The 14,949-nt window shown below is 39.6% G+C and overlaps 1 protein-coding gene across 1 annotated transcript; it reads right to left on the bottom strand.

Moving 5' to 3' along the window:
- Positions 1-3,695: 3,695 nt before the first annotated feature.
- Positions 3,696-14,907, bottom strand: mrpl1 (mitochondrial ribosomal protein L1). Its single transcript, XM_034117497.1, has 9 exons — positions 14,780-14,907; positions 10,809-10,917; positions 10,388-10,655; positions 8,837-8,920; positions 8,417-8,488; positions 7,787-7,898; positions 7,551-7,651; positions 6,999-7,080; positions 3,696-3,852 (listed from the first exon to the last, which is right to left on the bottom strand). Exons 1-9 carry the CDS (start codon positions 14,808-14,810, stop codon positions 3,749-3,751), a joined length of 963 nt encoding a protein of 320 aa, XP_033973388.1. The 5' UTR covers positions 14,811-14,907; the 3' UTR covers positions 3,696-3,748.
- Positions 14,908-14,949: the final 42 nt, after the last annotated feature.

The following is a 14,949-nucleotide window of genomic DNA, read 5'->3' as shown; positions in this document are numbered from 1 at the left end:
GTTACATTGTTTCTTCTTATAGTCTATTTTTCATTAGCCTGGTGCACACAGTGGCTGCTACATCAACATATAAATTAAAGGTCCCCTATTATACTGTTTTTCATCAATATATTATAGGTCTCAGATATATACAAACATGTCTCTGAAGTGTTTGGCTCCAAAAACCAAACAGATCATGCATTGTAGTATCCCATAAACCCCTCTGTTTCAGCCCTGTTTCAAAAGTGCTGATTCTCTGTCTTTTACTTTAGATGAAAATAAGGAGCCACTTCCCACGCCCCTCTGAGAGATATTTGGTTAAAAAAAACACAATGGTGCTCTAGGAGGAGATTCAGGTGATAAGGTGAGGAGTACCTTGGTTGGTTATTGGCTAATGGTTACACAAGCCAAAAAATCGTTATGACATCATAAAACATCATCAGCTCATTTTCAGACCGGTTTTTATATAAATGGATCAGGACAAAAAGTGAGCCAATCTTTTTTCCTGAAACTTTCAAAGTCTCTTTACACAGAGGGGACACGTGTTTATGTATAAAAGACATGAAACAGTGGATTTTGCATAATAGGTGACCTTTAAATATTCATACCTTTTTCTTCAAGATATGAATATTGGCTCAGAGAGCCGGGCACACTGATGAACTTTTCAAGGTGATTATTATAAAGGAATTCTTTAAAATACACATCAATACCCATGTTTATTTCTACGGGATTGTTGTAAAATACTCTTAGGTTGCAATTGTTCATCTTTCCGAGGAATTCAGCTGCAACAGATGGCAGGAATATATTCAGACATGGGTCAACAGCACAGGCTTTGTTAATGCTGCCTCCTGGTGTTGAGATAACAGTACTACATGTAATGCTGCTGTGAGTGCTCCAAGACATTACTCTGCCAGGATTTCCTTCCTTTCAGTAACAACGGCATTATGACGCAAAGTACATGTGGCCGTTATTTCCAAGGGGGATCACCGTCAGTGTTGACATTTTTGGATGGGGTAAAAGGTAGGGTAGGTACATTTGAGAAACCGGCTCGAGATCGCTAGAATTTGAAAATACACAACCGGAGAAAATCTGCCACTTCCTTATAGAGCCCCTCCTCCAACACACACGAACGCGCACATGACCAATGAGGGCACGAGATAAGTTTGTGCACAGATGGAAGGCTGACAGGCAGGTAGGCCATCCAGTTATTTTAGCCGGGCCGGCTAAAATGATTGGTCGTACTTTTTACAGTATTACGGCTTCCACAGATGACATTTTTTTATGGATTTTTTTGTCAAAGCACTTAAGATATTCATTGCTATCGGGATGTTAAGAGCATTCCATGGAATATAACAAAAAGTGTATCTCGAGCCGGTTTCTCAAACTTACCTACCCTACCTCTAAGGTAAGGGCTTAGTGCAGGCCACTCTCGTGCTTCCGCACCAAAGTGAGACAAAAATAAGTTCTTGCTTATTGCAACCATAGAGCTTAAAATAACACAATAAAACAGTGGAAAGGGAGCTGATAATTATTAGCTTTTATCCATTGAGCATGATTTTCAGGCTTGAATGCATGATCTCTTGCAGTAGCTCAGTCTGTATAGGGACTGTTGTGGATGACTCAACTATATTTATCAATCAAGCCTAATGAATCCAACCATCTAAATACAATTCAAGACTGCCTCAAGGACTAAACAACGTGGATGACCTTACATTTTTGTATGTTAAACACGGCCAAAACTGAAGTGATTGTACTCGGCCCAAAGAATCTACGAAACAAATTATCTAAAGATATACTAACTATGGATGGCATTAATTTGGCCTCCAGTGAGAGTGTAAGGAATCTTGGTGTTATATTTGATCAGGATTGATCATAAACATAAAATCAATCTCAAGGACCGCCTTCTTTCATCTACGTAACATTGCAAAAATCAGGCATATCTTGCCTCAAAACGATGCAGAAAAACTAGTCTATGCATTTGTTACTTCAAGGCTGGATTATTGTAACTCTTTATTATCAGGGTGTACCAAAAAGCTGATGTACTAAGCTGATTCAAAACACTGCAGCACGTGTACTAACCAGAGTTCGGAAAAGGGACCACATTACTCCTGTTTTGGCTGCCTTACACTGGCTCCCTATAGAACACAGGATAGAATTTAAAATTCTTCTTCTCGCCTACAAAGCCCTTAATGGGCAGGCGCCATCCTACCTTAAAGAACTCATTACACCCTACTGTCCTACTAGGGCATTGCGTTCCAAGAATGCAGGGTTGTTGGTTGTTCCTAGAGTCTCTAAAAGTACAATGGGAGCCAGAGCCTTTTCTTATCAAGCTCCACTTTTGTGGAATCAGCTTCCAGTTTGTGTTCGGGCGGCAGACACCCTATCCGTTTTTAAGAGTGCGCTTAAGACCTTCCTTTTTGATAAAGCTTATAGTTAGGGCTGATTAGATTCAGCCCCTAGTTTTGCTGCTATAGCCTAGACTGTCGGGGGACACCTTACTTCTTCCTTCTCTCTGTCTGTACCTGTGTACTCTCATGTTCCGAATAACCCAGCTTCCCCCAAATGTCTTTTTGGTGTCTATATCTACGCCGGGATCCTGAGTCGTGGCTGATCCTGTTGCTGTGGTCCTGAGTCCTTGATCGCGAGCCCTGGATCCTGAGTCGTGGCTGTGCCTGTTGCTGTGGTCCTGGATCCTGAGTCCTGCATCCTGAGTCCTGGATTTCGAGTCGTGGCTGAACCTGTCTCTGCGGTCCTGCCTGACTCTCATCATACTACTTCCCTGATGGCTCCCACAGGATTGTTGACATCCTTGTGGATTCATCTTCTTATTATAGACACATGCATTTCCAAACATTTGGTCTACCTATGTTGTAAATGTATATCTTTTCAATTTACACACGGCATCTATTGCACGTCTGTCCTTCCTGGGAGAGGGATCCCTCCTCTGTTGCTCTCCCTGAGGTATCTCCCATCTTCCCCTTTAAACTGTGGGGTTTCTTTGGAAGTGTTTCCTTGTACGATGTGAGGGTCCAAAGACAGAGGGTGTCGTATTGTCATACTGATATTCTGTACAAACTGTGAAGTCCACTGAGACAAATGTAACATTTGTGATATTGGGCAATATAAATAAACAATGATTGATTGATTGACTTGGTTTGGGAACCAAAGGGTTGCTGGTTTAAGGATATGTACAGTATAAGTAAGAACTTATATGGAAAGAAAACAAGAGGTCATGATGTCAAAACTGCGTGTGTAGTAAATACAAATATGACATTCTGTGCTACCAAACTTTCTATGGAAGAGTAAATGGACTGTATGTATATACCACTTTATCCATTCTTTATGACCCCTCAAAGCACTTTACATTCTACCAGTAATCATGCACCCATTCACACAGAGCAATGTGCCATATGCTGAAACACACCGTCAGCCATGCCGTCTGGAGCAACACGGGGTCAAGTATCTTTCCCAAGGATACATTGACTGCAACGGCTGGGATTGAACCCACAACCTTCCAATTGAAGGATGACCACAGTACCTAGCAGCCAGTCGCCCGAACACAGAAACATTTTCACAACTCTTATGACGTCTAGGTATTTTGCAAAACAATAACTGTAAAATATAATAATGGATTATTAATAAAAGTAACTTCACCTTGTAGGTTTTGTCCTCTTTGACTCTACAGGGATTTTCTTTTAATAAACAACAGATTCAAACTCAGGACAAATACTTTATTTAGTACAGTGAACATCTAGATTGTGAGAACAGCTTATTCCTCCTCCTGCTCTGTTGGTTTCTGTAAAAGGTCTTCACTCCTGAACCACAGAGCTTCACTGGTTTGACTGGCGATGATCGCCCGCTCGATGAAAGGTCCTGAGGGGAGGAAAAAGAAGAGGAAGAAGAGTGCCATCATTAGTTTGGGGGAAAGGTCGGTGTATGAAAAAAACATTTTTGAAAATAGATTTAATCTATTTTCAAAATGCTGGAAGACAGCAATAACACTATTAAAAAATACAAATCAGACTGAAATAAAAAAATGGAAGGAACTTGAAATAATTCACTGAGGTTTGGTTCTGCAAAGCCCACCAACAATATTTTTTAAAGAGTTAAAAATAATTTGAGGCCTCTGTCATTTCCTTTATGGAGAAATGGATGAATATTTTCACTATAAAATAATATATTATATTTTCAACTTTTCATTAGAGGATAGTTTGCCAATTTATTTTTCTTCTTTGCGGAAATATATTATCTCAAGAGAAATGTATTAGTCACTCAAAACATATCTGGAGGGGAATTTTCAAGAACATATTAAATAAGATAGAAAAAAATAGAAAAGCCCTTGTTTTTATATATCAGGATAAGCATAAGTTTGCATGACATTATAAAAAGTTAGGCAACCGCCTAAAATCTCTCACCCACATCCTGTCTCCTTTATTCAAAACCAAAGTCCCTGCAGTCTTAATTCTCCCACATATTTACTTTATTTACCTTCTTATGAATAGTTATTTGAGCATCGTTTCCCCTGCGTTTCATTTTTCCTGTGGCCAGGTCAGCAGATGGTTGTGCTTTTTGTCATGAATAATCCCCTTTAGCCTCGCTCTTTTCTCGGTTTTAAGAATTTCTCATTAAAGTTTCCCCTTGTTTCTGCCCACGCTGCAGCCATTAGCTTCTGTGCAAAGGACTCTTTAAAAGACATTAATGGAAATAAACTAAAACGTAAGTAGCAACATCTTCTGATCCTTGACCACTGGGTGCAGAGGAAATTCAATTCTGACCAGAGTCCTTGTGCCTCGCTGTTGGGTCATTGAACTGCTGGCTCTGCTCGATGGCAAAAGCTGGATAATGAAAACCGCAAAGCTTGACGAGTCCCTGAGAGACGCTCACTGTGCAGCTCTGAGGCTTCAGCAGAGCGGTATCATTTCCAGGGTGGCAGGGATGAGGCCCACGGGAATCAACCCGGATAAAAAGGGACAATCTCTAGTTGACTGTGAGCACTTCAAACACAAGCTGCAGGTGGCTTTCTTTGGTCTCAAGTGAGAAGTGTAATTACTTTTATTTTAAGTTTTTATCCGCGGTCACCTTTGACTTCTTTGTTTGGCAAGTCAGCATGGAATCTCAAAAATGGAAAATATTTTTTAAAGAGGCCCTATTATGCTTTTTGGGGTTTCCCCTTTTATTTCCTGTAGTGTGCTATATAGTTTTTGGGGCATGTAAATGGTCTGCAAAGGCTAAAATCCCAAAGTTCCTCCAGAGTTTCTCTCTTCTCTGTATAGACTATTCTGCACTGTTACCATTATATTCCATTTGATTTGATTTACCTGTTTTGTTGTGTTGCGCTGTTGGAGGAGCCTGTGACCTAAGGTTTTCATTGTCATAACTACACTGTAGCTATGCACACATGACAATAAAAGCCTTGAAACAATAGAGAGATTAAAAATTAAAGCAAAATCAAAAAGTTGTTGAAATGAGAACTTCCAGGTCACAAAGGGCCAGCGGTTTTAAATTGTCCTCAATCAGTATTTTTGAAAGCTTTGCAGTTTACTTGCACTGTTAATGACTTTTTATTTAGTGAGCTCAGAATCAATTATTATGTAGATCATTTAAGCCTCTCTCTCTAATGGGGACCCATTAGCTGATGATTACACTGAGCATCTTATTATCGAAGTGAAAAGCAAAGCGAATGTGCAGAAGATCACAAATAAATTAACTTCATCATACAGAAAATACTGTCACTGAAGAGCACCGAGAGCATCATCAAAGGTCATTTTCACTCAATAATTTTAATAGAGTCATTCATTAGAGGTATACATTTAAAAAAAAGATTTTTTAAGTTTTAGAGGCCTTTCACAATTAGTTTGGGCTCACAACCAAACTTAGACGACCTGAACAATCTGTTCCAGGCAGGATGTGGTGCATTTTGTAAAAGCAAACAAAACTACCGGATGATTTTATAACAGTAGATTTTAGCATTTCAAAGCTAAACGAGTAATAAGTCCATCTGCGGATTGGAAAGTAATTAAAAAGTGTGCAACAGCAACCACATTGTAATACACTCCGCTCCGCTGCACCCTCACTGCGAGGGGGACCCAAGTTCCCATCAGCAAAAACACGTCGGTTTGCTATCCTGGCTCCAAAATGGTGGAATGAGCTCCCCATTGAAATCAGGACAGCAGAAAGCTTACACACCTTCCGGCGCAGACTAAAAACTCATCTCTTTCGACTCCACTTCGAGCGATAGAATTACTAACAAAGCACTTATATACTAATAAAGGACTGGCTTATCTAAAGCCAGTTGAGTAGCACTTGAAATGTTTTGGCTCTATGAAACCTGATGTACTTATATGATTCTGTTTTCTTCAAGTTTGTATCTTCTTGGTCGAATGCACTTATTGTAAGTCGCTTTGGATAAAAGCGTCAGCTAAATGCAATGTAATGTAAAATAATGTAATAAGTAGCCACCATTTTGGTACCGTTTCTAGAGGTAATTAAACATAACATGTGATTGATTTGCAATCTATTTATAATGCTTATGAGTTATTTCTTCATAAACATACACATAAGAAGCATTAAAGTGCTGCCTTAACTTCCGTCAGTTACAGAATTTCCGCAATATGGGTCCAAGTTACTTGTCTGAGAAACATAACTACTCTCTGTTGGTTTCTAAAAATTCAGTGTGAGCAGAAACCAAACCAGAAACTCCATCTGGAGGATACTTTGGGATTTTAGCCTTGGCACAACACTAAAGGAAAGGGAAAACCTCAAAAGCATAATAGGGCATCTTCTTTAAAACACTTGATTAAGAAAATGCAACAGTCTGGAGAAATCCCAAAGAAAGACAGGCGGCATATCACATCTCCATCAGCTTTTCTCTCCAACAACCAAATACACATCAATCAACAATGAGTAATGTTAGCCTGAAGAGCTGTCAAAATTGCATAAGAATTCCTCAGCTGCTGTTGATAGAAGGAAAGCAGACCTTTTATGTTTTGTGATTTATTGGCGTTTTTTTGTGAACTTACCCATGTCAGCTTGTCGTTGGGAGCAGACATCCAACAGGACAGTTTCCAGGTTGGCTAAGATTTGTTCTTCGGTCATGTCAAGCTGTGCAGAGGAGAGGTTAATGAATTTAATAGATTTTTATTTTTGACCTTTCCATGTTCCTTTTCAAAAAATGCTGAATGGTTTTGAGATTTCCGCATTTCAATGTCACAGAGATGGTACGAAATTAATTTATAGAAAAAAACAATTCATTCACTTGCTGTTTTAAGATGTATTTTTTAATATCAGGCTATATTTAAAATAAAACCCTTTGTAAGCTTAAAAGTAGAGGCGCAGACGAACAAAGGGACAGAAACAGCTGGTTTGAAAATGTGATTTTATAGCTAAAAACACCTAAACAAGTCTCGAACGATTTTATGTTCCTGTTCAGAATAAAACGTATACATATTTAATCAGGATTTCTTTCTCAACGTTGCTCCCTTAAACATGCAAGATTTAAGATGTAATCTGCTTTTTGTCTGAACACTGAGTGTCCTCTTATTGGGGGGTTGTTGGCAGATAAATGTACATACCATCGCTATCTGGGTCTTGATGTAGCAGTCATTCTCCACCATGTACTCATGACCTGTTTTAAACAACTGCAGCATTTTGAGAATGTTGATGCCGACTGCGCCTGTGTGTCAACAGAGAGAGGGGCCATGAATATATTAGGACTTTAGACATTATGTTGTCAGCTTTATCTTAAAAGCAGGTTTCAAATCCTAAGACCTCTCCCGATGAGTACAACACACACACACACACACACTACCTCTCTTGCTCTTTGGAAACTTCTTCCTCAGTTTGTTTTTCAGCGGTACGAGCTTCTGCAGCATATCTGGCACCGTTATGTAGAAGTCTGCTGAAATCTCATCATCTAAGATCTGAAAAAGAAATCAATTTGATAGTATTAAACCGTAAACAAATTAAAAAGGACACATTATGGTCAATTTAATGTTCATATTTTTATTTTGTGCTTCTCCTGTGACATGTCTAAATGCTTTAAAATTCAAAAAGCTATTTATTTTTCTCATACTGCCTGTGCTGCAGCACCTCTTTTCACCCTCTGTCTGAAACCAGAGCCCAGTCTGCTCTGATTGGTTAGCTGGCTAGCTCTGTTGTGATTGGTCAAATGCTTAGATATGTCCCGCCCCTTAGACTATCATGTACAATGTGTTGTAGCGCTAGCCAATTGAAGCACAAGTGTTAAATATTGATGTCACTATGTTACGGAAGGAGTCCAATGGAAGCGTTTCAGGCAGGGGGAGTGTGTGGGAGAGAAACTTTGGAACTTTGGGATTTTAGCATTTGCAGATAATTGACGAGCACAGAAACCTATATATCACACTACAGGAAAGGGAAAACCCCAAAAAGCATAAAGGGCCTCTTTAATTCCACTCACCGGCTGTATGAGCTCCACTCCTCCAGCGAACACTGCTCCGCTCTCCAGGGCAAATTGAGCTTGATTAGCGTCCTGCAGGGAAAAACAGGTGCAGTGTTATCCATTTAAATCCGATTGGGGTGTGCCAGTCTGGCAGACGCCACCAGTGTCATTCATTATGGTCGTTAACATGCAACAAATAAGTTACAACCCACAACCTGTGCTGCTCCACAGGAATATAAATCAAACCCTGCTTGTAGGTCTCTGTGATCAAAACACCCGAGCCCATTCATTACAGACAGACAGGACGACAAATAAAAAGCTGCTGCACATCGGCATCATGTTGAGACAATATTAAAGCAATTCATCAACAGCAAGCAATCAATTGGCTATGAAATTAAGATTCAGTAAGGCTGAAGGGGAAGAAAATAAAAGTCTTACTGCGGTGAAAACTAAAACTTTGTTCATCTCTGTCTTGAAGGGGTGCGGTAGGTGCACCGTGCTGACGAAGGCATCGACTTTTTTCTGTGAGGAGACAAAGAAAGATTAAATGATCACTGTTTTAAACGTTCAAATGGAGAGCTGTCAATCATAGAACAAAGAAGTAAAGTCCACATGCAGAGGAACACTTGTTATGCGTAGTTCTGCAGCAACAGACAGATGACAGCAAGGCTGTCGGGAAAAATATGTCTGGTGCTCTGTCTGCAGTCCTGGTGCACAAAGTGGTTAACAAACTAAGAGCTTTTCATTATTTTGTTTGGGTCACACTGTTTTTGCTGATTAACCAAAATTGCTAATACTGCAGCTTGATTAAGGGGAGGCGTGTGGCGCAGTGGATAGAGCCTTGGTGTTCGGATCAGGGGGTCACAGGTTCAAACCCCACTGCAGTCAGCATGTCGTTGTGTCCCTGAGACACTTCACCCCAAATTGCTCCTGTGGGGATTGCCCACAGTATTGAGTATGTAAGTCGCTTTGGATAAAAGCGTCTAACAAGTAACATGTAATGTAATGTAATTAAATAAATACTGAGATTTGTGGAAGCCAAACATGTCGGCCTTCCTGCTCTATTTTACGGCTCAAGCAACGTGGTTAAAATAAAGCAGCTCGGGACTTCTGGAATACAATGGTATTGCACATTTGACCAAGTCAATTTATGTGGAAAATCAGCTTTGTGTGCAGTCAACAGCAGACTCCACCATGTTAAAGTGGTGACTCATCTTTGATCAAATATATCCATATTCATTGGAAGATCTACTGTTATTGTTAATTAAAGTGTATTCATGTATTTGGGTTCGAATTTGCACGAACATTGGCCTTATAACCTGGATTTACTTATTTGTTATTTGTATTTTTGCCTTGTTATTACCCCATTGACATAAGATTAGATCAAGTAAGATAACCGTTTTCACTCTGAGAGGGCCTACAGTTTAACAGAAACACAAACTACATCCTACAAAATAATAAATTCCTCTAAACAAAAGATTTGTATGACTTCATGAAGGGAGGATTTACTGGATAAGCAGGAAGGGGAGGGTACCCCAAAACCAACAAGTTACCATATTAGACAGCCTTTATTGTAGTGGTTTAATCGTTTAAAAGCAAATATGTTTTGACATCTGTTGGTCCCATCAGGTCTTAATCCAAACAGGACTGTCAGCCTACTAATAAACGGCAAAGTGGGTGTATGTGAGTGAGTGCCTACCCAATTAATCAGCCAGGCTCCAATTATAATCTAAAGCTAAGCAAATGTCTACAAATTGGAACCCAGCTTCATAACACACAAGGGGACGGTTAATAACCGGAAAAGCATGACATGGGACCTTTAATAAAAACTGCAATACATAGGGGAGGTGCATCCGAATATTAGTTCTGAAAAAATAATGGTTATACAAACAACTTCCTACCTAGTAAAGGCACATTTTCCCTCCAAAAATCGAACTTTTATCCGGCATTAACTCTTAATGGACACAGCTTCAGTGACGTTGCCCTTACCTTTTTCTCCAGATTCATGTTGAGCCTCAGATTGACGTAGATAGGCTGTTTGAGGGGGGTGAAGTCCAACCTCTGAAAGGTCTTCAGCATGTCGACGGACTCAGCTGCTCCGTAGGTGGTCCGCGGGTAGAACCTGAGAACGTGCACGTCATCCACAGGCGCCCACGCTGTGAAGCCGTAGGGCTTCTGTCTGTCCGAGTCATCGATGATCCTCCTTTCTTTCTTCACTTCCTTCTCTTTGTCTTCTTTTTGTTTTTTCCTCTGTGGCCTAATAAACAACAAGGAAGATGTTGAACTGAGTAGGTCACACATGGCAGCTTATCTGCTGAGTGCACAACATACTGGTTCTAGTGGATATCAATTCACCTGTAGATTAATATACTAAGAGCTGATTTTCTTAAACTAAAGTTTGCAAACTCACTTGACAGCTGCAAAAGTCCTGACAGGCAGATTTCTCGGAGCGGTCGGTGATACGTCTGTGAAGGCCGGACCTCCGGCTCTCAGCAGCTGCCTCTGACATCCTGCAAAAACTGGGTGCAGATGACAAACTCGATGTAACACACTTAGATGCTGTGGGTAAGCAAATTAAACTGAATACCAGAGGTCAGATGTTTTTCTGTGATATAATAAAATATGTTTCAATGATAAGGAAAAAAACGTAATACCACAAAATACCACAAGAAAAGTATCTATGTGAATCCGAAGCAGAATGCATCACATGTAAACATTGGAAAAATGTGCCATTATATGAGATATTTTATTATTATATAATGACATTTTATCATGAGGACAGAAAGCTCACTCATATGCAAGATAAAAATGTGCTTTGCAAATGTCACCTAGTCTGTTCACTGGCACTAGTTATGTCAAGGGGCTGCCATCACAATCACTTTCCCCAAATCTCACCGTCTATGTGAGAGTATAAATACTTCTGTTAATTATAAGCAATACATCTGAGGTACTGCCTGGTTGTATGCAGTTAAATGCTGTATTGTGATGTTGTGGTTGTTGCTTTGTATGTAACCCCTTCACTAACAAGTGAATTAATATACATAGCATCGGTTATTTTCGTTTTTTCCCTCTAGGTTGATTTCAGACATCTGACAGTTATACACGCACTTGATAATAAGCACATACACACAGTGGCGACTGGTCATTAGGGGCACAGCCCCACCTAGTGTCAGCAGAAAGTATTAAAAATAATAATTACAAAAGAATGCAAAAAAAACAAAACATCTTAAAATATATTTTACGATCATGTTTAATCAACTGATTCGTCTGTGTTCTTCTAATTAGTGTCTACAGTGTGCCTATTGAGCCGTTTTGAGTGACGTGGGTCAAGCCCCGATCAAGCCCCTGTCTCTCACTGTCTAAGTGAATGGAAGCTGTAAAAACTACACTGCGCATGCCCAGAGTCTTTTTCTATTCAATGTGTGCGGCAAAAAAATAATCGCCATCGGGCAGTGGTTCTCAAACTTTTCCTGTCATTCCCCACTTTGAACAGGTGGGCCTTTTCAACCTTGACTTGAAGATGAAGTCCATTTGCCTATCCTTCTGGACACAAATCTCTATTACTTTTTTGTAAAAGTCCTCCTTATCTTCTTGTAGTTTCAAAATCTAATCATAAATCTAATCGATAGATTTAGGATTAGAAAATTATAAAAGTAGGGTAGACAAAACGTGCATTTATCTAACAGGTACGTTTCTGGCAGATCTTATTTCGAGCTATTTTCTAAAATCCTATGGAGAAATCTCATTGCTTTTTTGTCGAGGGAACCCATGCAAATAGATAAAGGAGCTACTTTCAAAAAACAAAACAAGTCGTGAGCTCTTTTACTCCTCTTTTCTTGTTTTTTTGCAGTGTATATATTTAGCTCATTTTAACATTATTATATGCTTACCTTTAACCTTTGTGTGCTGTTTGGGTCTGTGGGACCCGTTTTCAGTGTTTACTAAAATAAAATGTATTCAATTTAATTATTTTAACCTGCTTTATTTGGGGGTGGACCTCACATCCTCTAGGGGGGTCCGGGGGCATGCACCCCCAGGAAGATTTATTTTAAATGTTGAAGTTAAAAGCATCAATCTGGTGCACTTTGAGCACAACATGAATTGATGGATACAGCTCTCAACACTCAGATGAAAGGGAGCTGTATACTTTTCAATAATCCAAACATCTTTAGAATATGATCACAACCAATAACAAATCATTTAAACTTGTTTATTCTTATCTTATCTTACCTAGTTAGCATTCTTTCTTTTTATTTAAAAAAAATGTATTTAAAACCTAAAACCCAGAAGTAAGCTGCGCATGGGTTCCCTCGACAAAAAAGCAATGAGATTTCTCCATAGGATTTTAGAAAATAGCTCGAAATAAGATCTGCCGGAAACGTACCTGTTAGATAAATGCACGTTTTGTCTACCCTACTTTTATAATTTTTGAATCATAAATCTATCGATTAGATTTATGATTCGATTTTGAACCCTCAAGAAGATAAGGAGGACTTTTACAAAAAAGTAATAGAGATTTGTGTCCAGAAGGATAGGCAAATGGACTTCATCTTCAAGTCAAGGTAAGACCGCAATTTTATTGAAAATGGGATCTTACTAAGAGAGAACAATCCAATATTTAAATGATAAAATTAAAAAATGTGGGTATCCTTTTGTTGAACTGTCTGTTTAAAATTAATCGAAGCATCAGACTAAAAAAGCTTTGGAAAATAATATTATATTTTGATTTAGGTCAAAATATAATATTTGTAAACCTGAAGAGTCAGTGCCAGTGCCTCACCAGCCATGAACCTCACTGCAGAAGCTTAATAAACATCTAAGTTTTTTGTGCCCCACCACTTTTGTACATATAAAAACGCAACTACATACACACCATCATAATAACATGTAAAGCTATAATATAACCATCAATCATCTTGATGCTTTAATTCGTCATATACTTATGATCAACTAAGCACTACTTTAAAGTGGACCTATCATGCTATATTTAAATGATATATTGTAGGGCCATACCTATATAAGGTATATTTATACGTTTCTGTTTACAAAATACCAAACAGATCATGCATTTTAGCCATGCCTCATTTCACTCTATGTGCTGTTTGCTGTCTACGGGTCTGAGTTTGTGAGCTGCAGCTGACCACGCCCCCCTGCAGGAGAGGGGAGCCGTGCTCTGATCAAGTCAAGAGGGGGAGAAAAAAAAATCTCCGTCCTCCGTGTTTTATTATATTGTTATAGGCCTATAGAGTCGTTATTCATTTGTTTTAAAGCTCAATAAATAACAAAGAAGACCTTTGACCGGCACTTTTCTAATTTTGTCCGGAAGATTTAAACTTTAACGGACATCTTGACCGGCGAAAGAAACTGAAACTCTGCCGCACGGTCCCCTCGTTCCTTGGAAGAGGCGGAGAGGTGGGTGTTTGTCATCTGCTGGTGGACTAACCGGAGAGAATTACAGTGCTTGCCTCGACGGGGAGGGATTGCATTGAATTAAAGCAGCGGGAGCAAACGCTTGCCTCGGGGAGGGAGAAAAAAAGCCACAGCGGAGAATAAACAGAAGTGTAACCATGGTAACTATGGGCGGGAAGTCTTCTTCGCTGCTTTTGTGGCAGACTACAGCGCCACTTACAGGCCTGGCATATGTACTACAGCGTCTCCAGCGCTTTCGAGCGGCAATGGCCGGCCGTGGCCCAACCCCACATTCCCCTGATAGGTGGAGAGTTGGCCCAATAGCCGTAGCGCCACTTCTGTGACGTCATTGAAGTGTTCAAATCTGGATCAGTTTTTATCAGATCCGTTGCAGCCCCTTTTTTAGAGATTTGGGTATGGAGGAAAATAGAGAGGGTTGTGTTTTCTGACACTTGGTGAGTTCCCTGGAACACCGGGGACACATATTCATGTATAAAAGACGTACAAAAGTGCATTTTGCATGATAGGTCCCCTTTAAGTTATCGATTTAAAAAAAACTCGTTAGAACTTTAGATTACCGCCCACCACAATGTATTTTGGTTCAAGGACGCGCTAAAGAACTGCTCATTTAATATATTTGGAGAGCTGACTTGTTTGTTAGATGAATGCAAAATAAACAGAGAATGTCAATAATTTAGTGAGTAGGTTAAATGAATGTTGCACCGTGCGATGAATTATTTAGTACGCAAGGAGGTTGTAAAACAAGTAAATACATGTGAGATCTGTACTGATCTGTAAGTTAGTTAGAAGGCAGGCTAACAGGTCAGGCTGTAATGACTATTTAGCGCTTTAGCAGAAACAAGAAACCAAAAGACAAGCCTGAAACAATAAGCATGTGTTCATCTTAGTAAATGCTTTCCCTGAATGGTAACTGTCAGCAGAAATGAAGTAAATAACACAAAAACAACTGACCTTTCCACACTGTACGCGTGCAGGATGCCATGTCTGGGAATTCGGTTGGTCCGTGTGAAAACAACGACTCGTGCTAAACAGTTCCGCCTGGGTAGTTCTTCTTCTTCTCTCGGTTTTTGGCGGATTGCAAACAACATTAAGGTGCATACCGCCACCTACTGTACATGAGT

This window comes from Trematomus bernacchii, unplaced genomic scaffold (genome assembly GCF_902827165.1).
Source record: "Trematomus bernacchii unplaced genomic scaffold, fTreBer1.1, whole genome shotgun sequence".
Lineage (NCBI taxonomy): Eukaryota > Metazoa > Chordata > Actinopteri > Perciformes > Nototheniidae > Trematomus > Trematomus bernacchii.
The sequence above is the reverse complement of the archived record's forward strand: the minus strand, read 5'-3'. Positions and strand labels throughout refer to the sequence as shown.

Excerpts from the sequence above, each read along its gene's own strand:
- mrpl1 (XM_034117497.1), bottom strand. The coding sequence starts at position 14,810 with ATGGCATCCTGCACGCGTACAGTGTGGAAAG. Across the intron at positions 7,081-7,550 it reads TCAAGACCCAGATAGCGATG|CTTGACATGACCGAAGAACA; the intron begins GTATGTACATTT and ends TCCTCTGCACAG. Across the intron at positions 3,853-6,998 it reads CCAACGACAAGCTGACATGG|GACCTTTCATCGAGCGGGCG; the intron begins GTAAGTTCACAA and ends TCCTCCCCTCAG.